A 17,310-nucleotide genomic window follows, 5' to 3' on the forward strand; every position below is an offset into this window, starting at 1 on the left:
AGTAATAGATTTGGTATAACCTTTACGGGGAAATGGCATAACCAATCTGTCGACTATCTGGATCTACAGATTTTCAAGCACAATGGGGAACTCTGCACAAAAACATTTTTCAAAAAGACCGACAGAAACGGATACATATCCACCTCTAGTTGTCACCACCCTCAATGGATAGGTAATATCCCCAAAGGGCAACTGCTGAGAGTGAGGAGAAACTGTCGACGCTTAGAAGATGATATACAAGCAGAAGTACTCATTAAAAAATTCATTGAAAAAGGTTACAAAGAAGAACTACTGACCAAACTAAAAAATAACATCAGACTAATTAACAGAGAAACACTGCTGAAGAAAAAGAAATCCCCAACAGTAACCAAAGTAGATTTATCCTTTATTACTGGATTCAACAATCAGTATAAACAAGTGGAGAAGATTTTTAAAAAGTACTGGCCCATCCTCAGAGAAGACAGAACACTAGCCAACATTCTTCCACCCCGCCCCAAGTTCATTTACCGGAGAGCTCCTACTTTAAGGACACACCTTGTACATAATGTACTTGATCCCCCTCAAAACATCAACATATGTCCAGACCTTAAAGGTTTCTACAGATGCCAACGTTGCCTTCCATGTAGAACCAACAGACCCCAACCCCGGAGAAAGACCACCTTCAAATCCACAGTATACAACCAGGAATACCAAATAAAAGAATTGATCACGTGCAATAGCACGCATGTGACCTATGTCATTGAGTGCCCATGTCACCTTCAGTACATAGGTCGTACCACCAGGGCCCTGCGTGTAAGAATTAGGGAGCATATCAAGAACATCAAAAAAGGGTTCCCTAAGCACAGCCTCTCGAGACACTTTGCAGAGAAACACCAGAAAGACCCAAGCTGCATGACCTTTTTTGGGATTGACATCATCAAGGAACACTGGCGGGGTGGCAACAAAAAGGTACAAGTGTCACAAAACGAAACCAGATGGATACATAAGATGGGATCCCTGGCACCTAGAGGCCTCAACTTAGACATAGATCTAAATTGCTTCATCTCCAACTTCTAATAGCAACAAGACCATCTACAATCCAAAAAACCCTTGTGAAATCTGAACTTCATAAATATCTCGGACATAACATATTTCTTCTTTTCCAATTACATCCTAATTCCCATTAATCAACCTCGGAAAAAACTAATGGAAGAATCCCACTTCTAAATATTAACTCCTTCCCTCAAGACCAAGAGTATAAGAAACCAATAAAAATCGCAGCACACAAAGAACCAATTTAAAAACCACAACCTAAATTGAAAATCACCAATTCATTCCTCTATTTCCCAAATAAAAAAGTTTGGGGTTCGGGTAAAAAATCCATTATATCCCTGGATTCCATGTATTCCTGCCCCACAGATATAATTAATGGGGTAGGAAGCTAGATCTAGGTATAGCCCACAGTCTCTCCTACACTCTAAATTGAAAAGCCCTATTTTTAAGCAATAGAGCCCGCCCAGGATACAGTAATAAACATTAAAAAGCTCTCCCATAGTTTATTTCATATTCTATTAAATATTTTATGTTTAGCATCTCATATACATTTCCAATTCATGCTCTGTCATTATAACAGACATTTCTAGCTGGGGTGAATCAGGAAAGTACATCTGGCCAGCCCTGTCCCTCCATGTGTGTACTTTGTCCACCTAGTGGACAGCTCCGGTATGATAACATACTATACAAAGGGGTTAAAATCCCCCCCCCATGATTAAATGGAGGATGCCGTTATTAAGGACATGTACACTATGTATATAGGATAACTCATCCCAATATTCAACTAGCCCTTTGTATGCAATTGACTTTATCATGGAAAAAAACGGAAGAGGGTCAGTGGTCCCCTACTCTGATTTTAACCATGCACTTTAATTGAAATACTACTCTTGCATTTCTAGCCAGATATTACCTCTTCAAACTCCCCCCTAAACTGTTTGAACCAGGGTAAATGCATGTACCATTGAGTATATATATATATATTTTTTTTTCTTTTTTCCACTCTAAATCTCTTCCCTACACTGACTGAGCCAGGGAAATGCATATACGATTGCGCATTATATATAATTCTTCTTCTAAAGTGTCACTTATATTGGGAATATTATATATATGTTTATATTGATTCTCTTGGCGGATGCATGCATCTCATAACCTATGACAGATTAGAAGTTTCAATCTAAGATTCAAACTTGTTACATGTTCCCATTCTGATACCACTAATTAAGCAGCCAGCCAAGCTGTCTATTATACTAATATATACGATATTTTATTTCATTTTTATTTTCGGCGCTGGTTGTGTCCCTCACCCTACAAATAATTTGATCATACCAAGGGTTAACGGGTGGGAGGACTATGGGATGTCAGCAAATGTATAGCCAGCAATCAAATTCCTCATCACAGGCGGGACACATCTACAGCCGTGTATAAAAATCATGAACGTGCGTCTGAAGCTTGAATCGCCTTTGATAACGTCTTACGACGAAACGCGTCAGGTGACCCAGACGCAAGCATACACGCACGTACGGCCCAACAGCTGACTGTATCCGAGTCCTCCGAGCCGCGATCTACCTGTACGGGAAGCCACGAACGCTTGCTGCTGACTGCACAGCATTACCGTATGACACAGGCTCCGCTTAAACAGCTCGAGAGCAGGACCGGATAACAGGGACCAATAAGCCATTGCAGCTTACTTTTATTTTCATCTGCAAATTGACCTAATGGACTCTTGATTTTTATTTTTTAATTTTAATTTTTTCCTTTTTTTACATTCCACTGTTTCTTCCCTTTGTAAAACATACCCTGTGAATGTTTTTTAAGAAATCACTTCTCTGCTAAAGCCCACGGGGATTTGGGATTACTGGTGAAGTTGTTCAAACCACCACATTATCAGCAGATTGTACGTGGTTACAATATTTTTAAATAAAGAAGAGTGTTCTTTTTGCACAACGCAGTGTCACGCTATGTGGATTTTTTTCTTTCCTTTTTGATTACCATCCTTGGGACACCTGGAAGCTGCTTGGATTTCTTACCCTCCCCCTCTGGAGAGACGGCAAAGAATCTCATTGCCATTTGGAAATAAAAACCAACCACCAACATCGAGGTACCACCACCATTGCCTTTTGCCCCTTGGGGTGCCAACGTCCGGTGAGTGGGGACCCAACAGGGGGAGCACATAAGTCACCATAAAACCCAACAAGAAGATAGCCACATGAAGTCACTACTTTTGTTTTCACTTTAATATGTACTTTGGTATCAGTGATACATTGTTTCCAAACTGAACATTAGTTTGGCTTTTTGAGTTCACGTTCATTTGAGAGATCGTCTCAGCAAACAAGCATTGTCACCCACTGAGGGTTGTTTGTGTATTTTATACAATTTAGTTTGGACGGTCAACTTCACTCCTCACATGTTCACTTTTCAATGCTGTTGTTTTTTTCACATTTAAACAACATTTAATTTATATATTAATATTTAACATTTTTCTCTGTGCACCCTCTAGAGGGAAGGCATCTAATCACAATTATATTGTTTTGGTTTGTACACTATTTTAGATTTCAAAGCTGACGTCAATTGTCAGTAGTTTTATATCACTTTGCAGTGTTATTTTTCATTTCTCATCCTTTTCATTTTCATTATTGCGCTAGATAGAGCTAATCTACATTTAGACCCACAGCAATAATATTTTATATACACCCAACGTGTTTGTCACCCTGTATTCACCTCTGTTTCAGGGTGTCAATCCTGAACATCACCAATAGTACCCAAGGGGACACTTTACTATTAATATATCTTTAGTGCTTTTTATATCATTGTTTGGTTCTCACGGAACACTGAAGTGTGTGCCACCGCACGCACTAACACTCAGAGGTTACACTTTATTCACTTGAGACACCTTTTTGGGATACACCTATTTGCAGCAATATAGGTACATACGATTAAAATACGATTTATTGGCTGTCCACACACTCCTTTGGAACACGGTTATCAACTCCCCTGGGACTACCAATAAATCATTGGGTCACCAGTGTTGATTATAAACAGCAACAGGGGGTAGCACCTGTACGTTTGGTTCAACGGTATACAGGTCTAGGAGACCCACTCCCATTGGTCTCTCCTAAACATCTGGAGCTCCCCTACAAATGTGATAATCTATCATACACAGGATATAGTGTATATAATTACTAAACAAATATAAGCAGCGCCATCACCCTATAACCCACCCATTTACAAAATGTGAAATATTGCTTATGAATGTTTCATACCTACTATATGCATGCAATAAGGACTTCAGTTCCCTACTTACCGTATTTATCGTGGTATACCGCGCACCGGCGTATAACGCACACCCCAAACCTAGAAAGGTAGTTTAAGGCTGCTTTCACATTGCAGCGTGGAGCCGCGGTGACGGTATAGCTGCGCTATTTGTAGCGCGGCTATACCGTCGTGTTTACCGCAATATTTTGGCGCTAGCGGTGAGGTTTTAACCCCCGCTAGCGGCCGAAAAAGGGTTAATACCGCCCGCGTTGCGGGCGATATTACCGCGGTATTACCGCGCTTTCCCATTGATTTCAATGGGAAGGCGCGGTATAGGAGCGGTGAACACACCGCTCCTATACCGCGGTAAAGATGCGGCTAGCAGGACTTTTGGAGCGCTCCTGCTAGCGCACCGCTTCAGTGTGAAAGCCTTCAGGCTTTCACATTGAAGACTACAGGGTATGATTTTTTTCATGCGGTATAGCAGCGCTATTTTTAGCGCTGTACCACATGAAAAACGCCCCAATGTGAAAGGGGCCTTAGTAAAAAAATAAAAACTAAAATTTTTGCCCTGCGTCCATCGGCGGCCTTGTCCGGTGTCCGTCTGCGGCCTTGCGCGGGGTCCGTCCAGCCTTGTGGGTGTCCGTCTGCGGCTTCCTCGCGGGGTTCGTCCAGCGTTGTGAGTGTCCGTTTTTGGCGCCTTTGCCCACCCGAGAGGAGTCGGATTTCCTATGTGTTCGGCTTCTCTCGCATGGCTGCGGGCGAAGCCAAGCGTGGCCCGAACCTAGCCGAGTGCGCAGTACACTCTGCTCCTCTCGGCTTGTCTCGGCTTCTCTCGCGTGGCTGCGGGCGGAGCCGAGCGTGGCCGAGCCTAGCCGAATGTGCAGTACACTCGGCTCGGCCTATTTCGGCGGCGCCCGGGAACAGCAGTATCGGCGTATATCACGCGCCCACGATTTTCCCCTGATTTTAGGGGGGCAAAAAAGTGCGCGGTATACGCCGATAAATACGGTACCTCAACCATGGACAGCTTCCCTGGCTCTCCTCCATGGGTATCTCCTTTCCCTGCTCAGCGGCTTCCGTCTCCTCCCTTATCCTCGGCGACCAATCGGTACGCTTCTCTTTACAGCCTATTAGGAAATGCGTCTCACACCTGCGCTTCCTGATCGGCAGAGAGCCGATTCAGTGTTAGAATAGCAAATATTCATTCGCTATTTTCACACTCCTGGGTGGACGCCTGAGTGCACTACTCTGCGACCCGAGCCCAGCCTATGGCTCTAATCATTTGCTTAACCACTTAAGGACCCCTTCACGCCGATATACAGCAGAATGGCACGGCTGGGCACAATCGCGTACCTGTACGTGTCTCTTTTAGTCCTGCCGTGGGGTCGTGCGCGTCCCGGTCCAAAGCTCAGTGACCCGCGGACCCGATCGCTGCTTGTGTCCCGCGATCGGTCACCGGAGCTGAAGAACGGGGAGAGGTGAGTGTAAACACAGCTTCCCCGTTCTTCACTGTGTCATTGATCGTGTGATCCCTTTTATAGGGAAAGGCGATCAATGACGTCACACGTCCAGCCCCGCCCCCTACAGTTAGAAACACATATGAGGTCACACTTAAACCCTAGTGGTCAACTCTCAAACTGCAATTGTCATTTTCACAGTAAACAGTGCATTTTTATAGCATTTTTTGCTGTGAAAATGACATGGGTCCCAAAAATTTGTCAAAATTGTCCGAAGTGTCCGCCATAATGTCGCAGTCACGAAAAAAATCGCTGATCGCCGCCATTAGTAGTAAAAAAAAAAAAATGATTAATAAAAATGCAATAAAACTATCCTCTTATGTAAACGCTATAAATTTTGCGCAAACCAATCGATAAACGCTTATTGTGATTTTTTTTTTTTTTACCAAAAATAGGTAGAAGAATACGTATCGGCCTAAACTGAGGAAAAATATTTTTTTGTTTATATATTTTTGGGCATATTTATTATAGCAAAAGGGAAAAAAATATGGCATTTTTTTCAAAATTGTGGCTCTATTTTTGTTTATAGCGCAAAAAATAAAAACCGCAGAGGTGATCAAATACCACCAAAAGAAAGCTCTATTTGTGGGGAAAAAAGGACGCCAATTTTGTTTGGGAGCCACGTCGCACGACCGCGCAATTGTTGCTTAAAACGACGCAGTGCCGAATCGCAGACCGGCCCACTTTAAGTTTGCAAACAAGCACAAAAACAGTATATAAACTATACGCAATTGTGCAAAAAAACATAAGTAGAATAACATAAGGAGTCCTCCTATTTTATTATTTCACTTATTCTCCTCTATTTTTCTCATCCTTCTCGCATCACTGCATGAAGTGGAGGGGCGAGCTGCGCAGACATTACTTTGACAGGCTGTCATTGAAAGCGGCCCACCGGGAAACTCCCTGTAGATGCCTGGTTAGCGGTGATGGAAAGGGAAGGCGACGCACATATGCCCTTAATGGACGGCCGCCCCTGACAAATGGTGTATTCCATGCTATTCATACTCGGCCACTATGTTATTAATTTTTTGTATTCTGCAAAAACCTGGTTGATCCTGCTGCTCTCTATCTCCCCCTTCTGTCCATGTCCCCAATTCAGCTAGGGAATTTTGCAGCTGTGGTCCGGGGGCGTAACTGCCGCGAGGCAAACAATGCGTTTTCCTTGAGCGGCATTTTTCAAAGGTAGGGGGGGGGGGAGAACTGCGCCCCTCAAGTGACCGCTGCGGCCTGCACCCGCCGCAAACTGTGGGTGGGGCAATATTTAAAAAATTCTTCAGTAAGTCATGGGAAGCAAATCGATGAATTAAAATGTATGTATCGTTTCAGTCACGGATTGCAAAGCGGGGAAGGAAACTTGTGGACTACGACAGTGCGAGACATCACTTCGAATCCCTACAAAATGCGAAAAAAAAGGATGACACTAAAATTGCCAAGGTACGTTTTTCCTTCTTGGTGTGACAACAATGAAAGCCTTGAGCCATACGCAGTTTACATGACCGCAGAATGCCAATCCCAACAACCTATGGAATCTCAAAAGTAAGTACACCCCTCACATTTATGTAACTATTTTTATTTCATGTGACCACGCTGAAGAAATGACACTTTGCTACAATGTAAAAGTAGTGAGTGTACAGCTTGTATAACAGTGTACATTTGCTGTCCCCCTGCATGGCTGTCGTCCTTCTGGGACGACAGCCATGCAGACTAATTTAATGCAGTGTGCGGCGTATGGTCTGAGCACTGACAGGCTGACCCCCCACCCCTTCAACCTCTGCAGCAATGCTGGCAGCACTCATTCGTCTACCTCTGGATATGACGCTGAGCACGTGACCTCAACTCCTTTGGTGGACCATGGTGAGGCCTGTTCTGAGGGGAACCAGTCCTGTTATACCGCTATATGGTCTTGGCCACCGTGCTGCAGCTCAGTTTCAGTGTCTTGGCAATCTTCTTATAGACTAGGCCATCTTTGTGTAGAGCAACGATTATTTTTTTCAGATCCTCAGAGAGTTCTTTGCCATGAGAGGTACCATGTTGAACTTCCAGTGAACAGTATGAGAGAGTGAGAGCGATAACACCAAATTTAACACACCTGCTCCCCATTCACACCTGAGACCTTGGAGGGAGGGAAAATTATTAATTGGCCCCAATTTGGACATTTTCACTTGGGGGTGTACTCACTTTTGTTGCCAGCGGTTTAGACATTAATGGCTGTGTGTTGAGTTATTTTGAGAGGACAGCAAATTTACACTGTTATACAAGCTGTACACTCACTACACAACATTGTAGCAAAGTGTTATTTCTTCAGTGTTGTCAAATGAAAAGATATAAGAAAAGATTTACAAAAATGTCAGGGGTGTACTCACTTTTGTGAGATACTGTGTGTATGTATAATATATATATTGTTTCTATTGCAACTTGCGCAACATAAAAAAAAAAAAAAAAAAAAAAAAAAATATATATATATATATATATACATTTTTTTGGTATGCTAATGTAAAAGAACCTTCTGCCTCATGGGATTGTCAGGGGTGCTGTGCTGCATTCCATATTTTTGCGCAGCATTGTGCGTTTTTGTGGCGCAGAGGACTCTGATGTGAAAGTGGTGGGCGAGGACTCTGTTTATAAAGGAGGGGTACTAAGGACTGATTTATAATTTGGGGGGGGGGGGGGATTCTGATGTAATGGAAGTTCTGTATATAGCCCTACATAACACACAGTGCACAGTCCACATGAACTTTTCTGCTGCTTTACTGCAGACAGGAAACGGGAACCATTTTTGTATAGAAAAGACATTGAGTTGACAAACTTCTAAAAACTGCCATATACTGGCTGATGTAGTTGTTGCACAAAATACATAAACAATGTATTCCAACAGGGAGGGACTGAGGACTAGGGTTGCCACCTGTACGGGATTCACCCGGACAGTTCGGGTTTGGAATCATGTGTCCGGGTTTCAGACTACCTGAAACTCAGACACATTTGTCAGACCAGACTATGGCTTTCCAGCAGGGTTACTGGCTGCAGGGGCCGTACATTTTAAACCCAACAGCCTCAGATACACCTGGATGAGAGGTGCTAACTGCCAAGGGGTGAGTGAGCTCACCATCAATCCCTGTCTGTGACTGAAGTCCCCCCTTCTCTCTCCTGCCTCTGAGTGAGTACACTAAGGTAAATCAGGGTTCTCAGAGCACCCCTTACATCAGAGTTCCCCTTTACACCAGAGTCCTCCCTGTACATCAGAGTTCTCAGTGTCCCCCCTTAAATCAGGGTTCCCAGAGTTCTCGCTTATATCAGAGTCTGCAGAGTCCCCCCTTACAGTGAAAGGGAACTCTGCGAGTTCAGATGTCAAAGGGGGACTCTGATGTAAAGGGGGACTCTGTGGACTCTGATGTAAAGGGGGACTCTGTGGACTCTGATGTAAAGGGGGGACTCTTGTTATTATCTTCATATGATTAGAAATGTTATATAATAGTTTATAATGGCAAAATATATGTATAGTTTATACTATTAAAAAAAATAGCTGTGTGCCGCTAAAGTGTTCGGGTTTGACTTGAAGAAAAGGTGGCAACCCTACTGAGGACTCTGGTGTCAAGGTGGGGGGAGGACTGACGATTCTGGTTGGGGGGGGGGACTGAAGACTCTGGTATGAAGGTGGAGTGGAGGCAGAAACTGACTCTGGTGTTTGGGTGGAGGGGGGAACTGAAGGTTCTGGTAGGGGGGACTGAAGTCAAGATTAAGGGGGGGGATTAAGACTTTGGTGTTAAGTTGGGGGCAGGGGGAACCGAAGACTCTGGTGTCAAGGTGGAGGGGGGGGGGTGAAGATTCTGGTGAGGGGGGAACCGAAGACTCTGGTGTCAAGGTGGAGGGGGGGGTGAAGATTCTGGTGAGGGGGGAACCGAAGACTCTGGTGTCAAGGTGGAGGGGGGGGGGCTGAAGATTCTGGTGAGGGGGGCAGGGGGGAACTGAAGACTCTGGTGTCAAGGTGGAGGGGGGGGGGGGGCTGAAGATTCTGGTGAGGGGGGCAGGGGGGGAACCGAAGACTTTGGTGTCAAGGTGGAGGGGGGGGGCTGAAGATTCTGGTGAGGGGGGAGGGGCTGAAGATTCTGGTGAGGGGGGAACCGAAGACTCTGGTGTCAAGGTGGAGGGGGGGGGGGCTGAAGATTCTGGTGAGGGGGGCAGGGGGGGAACCGAAGACTCTGGTGTTTAAGGTGAAGGTGGGGGGGGGGGGGTGAAATGGGGCTTCTGTAAGGGAGGGACCGAGAACTCTGGTGCAAAATGGGGTACTGAGGGTAAGGGGGGGGGGGGGGGTGTAGGGGTGAGGACTTCTGATATGATGGAAGGACACAATTTTAGACTGGGGTGACTTGGGATTTTGCATTCTTTTTGAAGGGTGCCAAAATATGTTGAGAATCCCTGGTCTAAGATGTGGTGTGTTTTTTTATTTCTTTTTTATTTCTTTATTATTCTGATACATGAATTGAACGTTTCTTTGTAACACGGTGTGATTTATTCTGTGGGAAGCGGCCGCTTTGTTTTCTTCCGTCCCGAGCAGAATCCGCTTCTCATGTATTCCTGACCTTGGAAATATTTCTCTGCATGTTGCAAAGATGTTGCAATTTTTTTTTTTAATTCTGCAAATGTATAAAATAATAATTGCACATTCCGTTCCCGGAGTCCTGACGGTTCGGATCCCCCCCCCAGGTGTGACTAATAACTCTTGTTCCTCTTTGCAGTTTTGTTGGGGTGTCTCGGCGGCGGCACTGGTCCCGTCTGTGTGGAGTCCTGTGTGTCTCACTCCTGGCATGCCACAAAGGATGACCTAACGCTGATTTGCTGCTTCCTTGTAATTGTCACCATTAAAAACTCTCTTCTGTTTTCTGTCCCCTCTTCTCTCTCTCTGTGCTCACCTCGGTGACAACACTTGCAGCCGGTGTCTCTTCTGGAGAAGGCTGCCCCCCAGTGGTGCCAGGGGAAAATACAGGCCCATTTGGTGGCGCAAACTAACCTGCTCCGAAACCAGGTGACTTCCTGGCCGAGCGCTAACCCTGCCCGTCTCTGTGGTAGCTTGTCCCTGTGTGCCGCGGCTGTGCTCGGTCTCTGCAATGTTGCGTGACGCACTGATTTTCCCAGAAGTCTGCACTAAGATACGAATTTAGATTTTTGGGCATCCCCTGCAATAAAAATATCATTTTTGGTGAGATACTCCCAAAGAGAAAAAATACATTTGTAAAAATATTTTTTTTTTAAATCATTATGAATCATTGCACTACATTTGTAGTAATAATAATAAAAATACTTCTCAAAATAATATAATAATAATATAAAAAAATAAAAATCATTATGAATCATTGCACTACATTTTTATTATTATTATTATTATTATTATTATTAATAGTAATAATATAAAAAAATAAAAATCATGAATCATTGCACTACATTTGTAGTAATAATAAAAATACTTATTAAAATAATAATAATAATAATAATAATATAATATTATTATTATTATTTAATATTATTATTATTATTATTATTATTATTATTATTATTATTATTATTAATAGTAATAATATAAAAAAATAAAAATCATGAATCATTGCACTACATTTGTAGTAATAATAAAAATACTTATGAAAATAATAATAATAATAATAATATAATATTATTATTATTATTTAATAATAATAATAATATTATTATTATTATTATTATTATTATTATTATTATTATTATTATTAATAGTAATAATATAAAAAAATAAAAATCATCAATCATTGCACTACATTTGTAGTAATAATAAAAATACTTATGAAAATAATAATATAAAAATCATTATGAATCATTGCACTACATTTGCATTATTATAATAAAAAAATAAAAATCATTATGAATCATTGCACTACATATATAATAATAAATTATAATAATAAATGTAGTGCAATGATTCATAATGATTTTTATTTTTTTTATTATTATAATAATAATAATAATAATAATAATAAAATAAAAATCATTATGAATCATTGCACTACATTTCTAGTAATAATAATAAAAAATACTTATCAAAATAATAATATAAAAAAATATCATTATGAATCATTGCACTACATTTGTATTATTATTGTATTATTATTGTATTATTATTATTATTATTATTATTATTATTATTATTATAATAAAAATCATGAATCCTTGCACTACATTTGTAGTAATAGTAAAAATACTTATCAAAATAATAATATAATATTAAAAAAATAAAAATTATTATGAATCATTGCATCACATTTGTAAAAATAAAAAACCGTCATCATTGCACTACATTTATTATTATTATTATTATTATTATTATTATTATTATTATTATTATTATAATAAACAAAATCTTAATCAATGCACTACATTTGTAAAAATAAACATAATCATTGCACTAGGTTTTTTTTTTCTTTTTTTTTTTTTTTTTTTATACAAGACGCACCTAACCACCTACTCAAGATCTGTTAAACTGTAGCACTGGAAATTTAAAAACCAAAAACCGGATGTATTGAAGAACAACCATCAAGTTGCAGACCGAGCACGGCTGTGTTGTAGGATGCATGCTTTGTTTTCTTGGGAATGTCACCACCTTCTTTTTTCTTTTTCTTTTTTTTCACAAGTCTCTAGCAGCTGAAAAGTCACATACAAAAAAAAAAAAATAATAGAAAAATAAAAAAATCTATGGCAGAATTTAGGCAATAAATGTTTAGGTGTATTTTGCATGGACTGTCTAGAGTTATAACATTAATCAAAGTTTAGCTGCAAGGGTGAATCATGGTTACTATATGGAGTTAAACTTTAAAGTATAAAGGCAAAACTTTATTTTACCATTTATTTATTTATTTATTTATTTATTTATTTTTTATTTTTTATTTTTTTAGCTTTGAATAGAGTGGAGAGGGATTGGGACCCATGTCAAGGTTTTTATTGATGTCTGTGTTTAGAGATTCCCCCTCTCTCTCTTTCAAAAGTGAAAGAAAATTCAGAATTATAAATAATGTTCCAGGATAGGGATAGATGGGAAATCTTCCAATGGGAACCCTAGTTCTGGTGTCATCTACTTTGAAGGGATTTCCACTCACTTCCTGTTTTGGCTATGGGACAGGAAGTGAGGGGAAATCTCCCCAATGGGACACTCCAATGGGGAATTCCCTTCCAATGGAACTTGAAATTTTCAGCTTGACTATAATAAAATGCTGCTCCCCTTTTTTTTTTTTTTCTTTCCTTTATGAAAGCTTAATGCAGTTGTGACATTCCCAGGTGCCGTAGTTCTATGTAGTCTTGTGTTGTAGAATGAATCGCATGCCTTGTGTGATGGCGATGTTTATTGTATCCAGCGCATGACTCTATACAAATCTGTCTAACGTTGGCTACACACTGTGATTTTGTTGGAGGTTTGGATGGCCAGATCTGTAAATTGTTGGGCTCTTCCTGTCCAATGTGAGATACGATGACTGATGAGGACGAAGACTGGGCCATCAAAGCGGAGCTAAACCATATTTCCCCAAACCGTTGCATTCAAAGTTAAAGCAGGGGTCTCCAAACTTTAAAAAAAAAAAAAAACCTTTACAACCTCCTTCCTGTTTTTCACCTTAACCACTTAAGACCCGGACCTTTAGGCAGCTAAAGGACCCGGGCAGTTTTTGCGATTCGGCACTGCGTCACTTTAACGGACAATTGTGCGACGTGGCTCCCAAACAAAATTGGCGTACTTTTTTTCCCACAAATAGAGCTTTCTTTTGGTGGTATTTGATCACCTCTGCGGTTTTTAGTTTTTGCGCTATAAACAAAAATAGAGCGTCAATTTTTGAAAAAAATTCAATATTTTTTACTTTTTGCTATAATAAATATCCCAATTTTTTTTTTAAAAAAAAACTATTTTTTTTCTCAGTTAAGGCCGATACGTATTTTTCGACGTATTTTTGTAAAAAAAAAAAATCGCAATAAGCGACTGGTTTGCGCAAAAGTTATAGCGCCTACAAAATGGGGAACAGAATTATGATTTTTTTTTATTATTATTTTTTTTTTTTACTAGTAATGGCGGCGATCTGCGATTTTTATTGGGACTGCGATATTGTGGCGGACGTATCGGACACTTTTGACACAAATTTGGGACCATTCACATTTATACAGCGATCAGTGCTATAAAAATGCACTAATTACTGTATAAATGTGACTGGCAGGGAAGGGGTTAACACTAGGGGGTGAGGAAGGGGTTAAATGTGTATCCTGGGTGTGTTCTAACTGTGAGGGGACTGACTGGGGGAGGTGACTGATGCTGTGTCCCTATGTACAAGGGACACAGATCGGTCTCCTCTCTCCTCTGACAGCACGTGGAGCTCTGTGTTTACACCCCATCATTACACACAGAGCTCCACGTCCCTGCTGTGTTACCGACGATCGCGTGTACCCGGCGGACATCGCAGCCACCAGGTACACGCATCGGCTCCCCAGCGATGCGCCGGGACAGTGTTTACCCGCTGCGCCCCCCCCCAGAAGCGTGCGCGGGTAATGCACTTTAAAAAGACGTCCAGTGGGCACGTGAGAGCCGCGCTGTTGATGTCTTTTGTCAATAGCGCGGGTCTCAAGTGGTTAAGAGTTACCTTGGGGAATGAATGGGGGGGTATGATCAGGGACCACCAGAAGAATTCATGGCTTTCGGAGATTTTCCAGCTTTCTGGCAAATCTCTGTGAATCCCAACTGACCCGTCTCACTGGGAGAGGAAAAGTGGATGATGACTGTAATGTACCCACTTCAGTCCTTTGGGCAAGTTGCTCAAGATGAAACCATGGGTCCCAAACTACAACCAATCTAGGCTGTGCCAACCTGGCCATTGCTGTCAGGGGCCGTCTGCCCTTCTGTGCTCTGCCTTATCACAAACCGTGAACTTTGCTTTATGGTCCATTCAAGTCATTCAGTCAACTCCCCACTGGTGGACCAAAATCTAAAACAAGATCTGACTGTGTGGCCGGCATTGGATTCTCCATTTGGTGTAATGCTCATCAACATGAACTGAAAAGTTTTGATTTCTGTTATAAAATGATCCACTGTTGGCTTTGGTCCTTCTTTTTTTTTTTTTTTTTTTTTGTGTTTTTATTGTCTTCTGAAATGTTACACTATTGTTTTTGTAATACAGGTCTGCTATATAGAAGCTATACATATTGCTGAGATACAAAGACACGGTTATTCGTATAGACATGGTGGGCTTTAGCCAAATGTGACCGGTGCCATCAGTCAGTGTTAATTTTGGCAGAAAATTTCATTTTAGATTTAGTCTTGGGAATAAAATAGCGTTTTAGTTCCATTTTAGTCTTCTGCAATTGTTTTAGTCGTATTTAGTCTCCAGGACATTTTAGTCATCTAAAATCGGATGGGTGTCGTTAAATTGTAATGTATTGGTTAACATTTCTCTACAATTTACAAACTCATTATATACTGCTGGAGTGAAAAATCTAATATATTATGTATGGTATTGAGGAAATGGTCCTTATTCTCATGGCTTTATTTGGGATAATAGAGACCTCTCTGTGGGTTCTTTTTAAGACGGTTGCAGTAAGTTTTCCACCTCTGTAGTGACGCGGGTTGCCCTCTTCTCCCAGTGACCCTCGTAATGGGATTGTCCACATTGTGTCCTAACACTCTGCATCTTATTTTGTCCAGGCTGAAGAAGAGCTGCTAAAATCTCAGAAGGTCTTTGAAGAGATGAATGTTGACCTGCAGGAGGAGCTTCCTTCATTATGGAATAGGTAGGTGAAGGGGGTTTGTAAAACTGACCATGTAGATCCAATGCCTCGTACACGCGTCCATTTTTCTCGGCAGGCATTACAACGGGATTCCTCTCATGCCTGCCTTGCATACACACGTTCAGGCCAAATACCACCCATCCAAAGCGCGGTGACGTACACCACGTACGACGGGACTTTAAAGGGGAAGTTCCATTCAAACGGCGCCACCCTTTGGGCTGCTTTTGCTGATCCTCGTGTTAGTAAAGGTTTGGTGAGGGACGATTCGCGCTTTCCAGTCTTCGTGCTTTTCACTCCGTTGCAGCGTCACAAATGTGGCATCTCCATTCCGAATGCTAGTTTTACCAGAAGGAGCGCTCCATGCATGGGTTTTTTTCCCCTTGGAACAGCATACACATGACCGGTTTTCGTGACGGGAAAAAGACAGCCGGGAAACAAGAGACCATGGGCCAGATCCACAAACGAGATATGACGGCGTAGCTACTGATACTCCGTCGTATCTACTGATACTCCGTCGTATCTACTGATACTCCGTCGTATCTCTGTTTCTAACTATGCGACTGATTCATAGAATCAGTTACGCATAGCTAGCCCTAAGATCCGACAGGTGTAATTTGAATTACACTGTCGGATCTTAAGGATGCAATTCTAGGCCGGCCGCTAGGTGGCGAGGCCATTGTGGCCGGCGTAGAATATGCAAATGAAGATTTATGGCGATCCCCGAACGGCCCGTCGATCTAAATCTACGTAGTTTCCGTCAGGTTACGCCGCGTAAAACTAGGGCTGAGCCCTAGTTCTCCTAAGCCATATTAAGTATGGCCGTCGTTCCCGCGTCGAAATTTAAACATCAACGTCATTTGTGTAAGACGTCCGTGAATGGCGCTGGACGCCATTTACATTACCGTCTAAGCAAATGACGTCGGTGCGACGTCAGTCAGCGCAATGCACGTCGGGTAATTTACCCGACGGAGCATGCGCAGTACGTCTGGTGCGGGAGCGCGCCTAATTTAAATGGGACTCGCCCCATTCTATTTGGCCCGCCTTGCGCCGGACAGATTTAAGTTACACCGCTGCAAATTTCCAGGTAAGTGCTTTGTGGATCGGGCACTAACTTGGACAATTTGCGGCAGTGTAACTTAAATGGGAAAAGTTAAGTTACGCCCGCTATTTGTGGATCTGGCCCCATGTTTTTTTTTTTTTGCGCCGGCAGGAAAATTGCGATGGAGCATGCACACGCTCGGTTTTCCAGGCCTAAAGCCTAAAGCGGCCATGGCAGTTTTTCCGACGGGAAAAATGGTCGTGTGTACGAGGCATTAGAGTACTTCTAAAGTGTATCTATACCCAAGGACAAAAATGTTATATTGCATCTTCCTCCCTGTCCCCTTTGATTACAAAACCTTGGGCCAGCCTTTCCCATTTTTTTTTTTGTAGCCCAGAGGATCCCTCTAATAACGTTCAAGTCTTGAAAGAACCTTTTACTAGGACCAGTTGACCAGGAGTCAATGGTCCCTTCCATTGGTGATCAGAGGAAATAGATGTCTAAAAAACATAATTGGTGTCATGCTGCTGACTTTGCCAAGTATTGGTAGTCCCAGAACTATGCAGACACTATCATATGGAAGGTCAACAAGCCACAACTCAAGAAACCCCTAGCAACCTCTTGAGGAACCCTCGTGTTCCACTGAACCCTGGTTGAGAATGGCTGCTATAGAGTGTTCTCTTTAATCAG

General features: G+C 41.9%; 1 protein-coding gene across 8 annotated transcripts in view; it reads left to right on the top strand.

Moving 5' to 3' along the window:
* BIN1 (bridging integrator 1) overlaps positions 1-17,310 on the top strand; it is a 177,038-nt gene that overhangs the window by 105,191 nt on the left and 54,537 nt on the right. For 6 of the 8 annotated variants that reach the window (XM_040358225.1, XM_040358226.1, XM_040358228.1 and 3 more), the window contains exons 6-8: positions 7,131-7,238; positions 10,732-10,824; positions 15,499-15,584. In XM_040358225.1, coding sequence (XP_040214159.1) covers positions 7,131-7,238; positions 10,732-10,824; positions 15,499-15,584 — 287 coding nt within the window. The remainder of the gene's footprint in view (positions 1-7,130; positions 7,239-10,731; positions 10,825-15,498; positions 15,585-17,310) is intronic. The other 2 variants (XM_040358227.1, XM_040358229.1) reach the window with 1 other exon arrangement.

This window comes from Rana temporaria, chromosome 6, assembly GCF_905171775.1.
Source record: "Rana temporaria chromosome 6, aRanTem1.1, whole genome shotgun sequence".
In the NCBI taxonomy this organism is placed as follows: domain Eukaryota; kingdom Metazoa; phylum Chordata; class Amphibia; order Anura; family Ranidae; genus Rana; species Rana temporaria.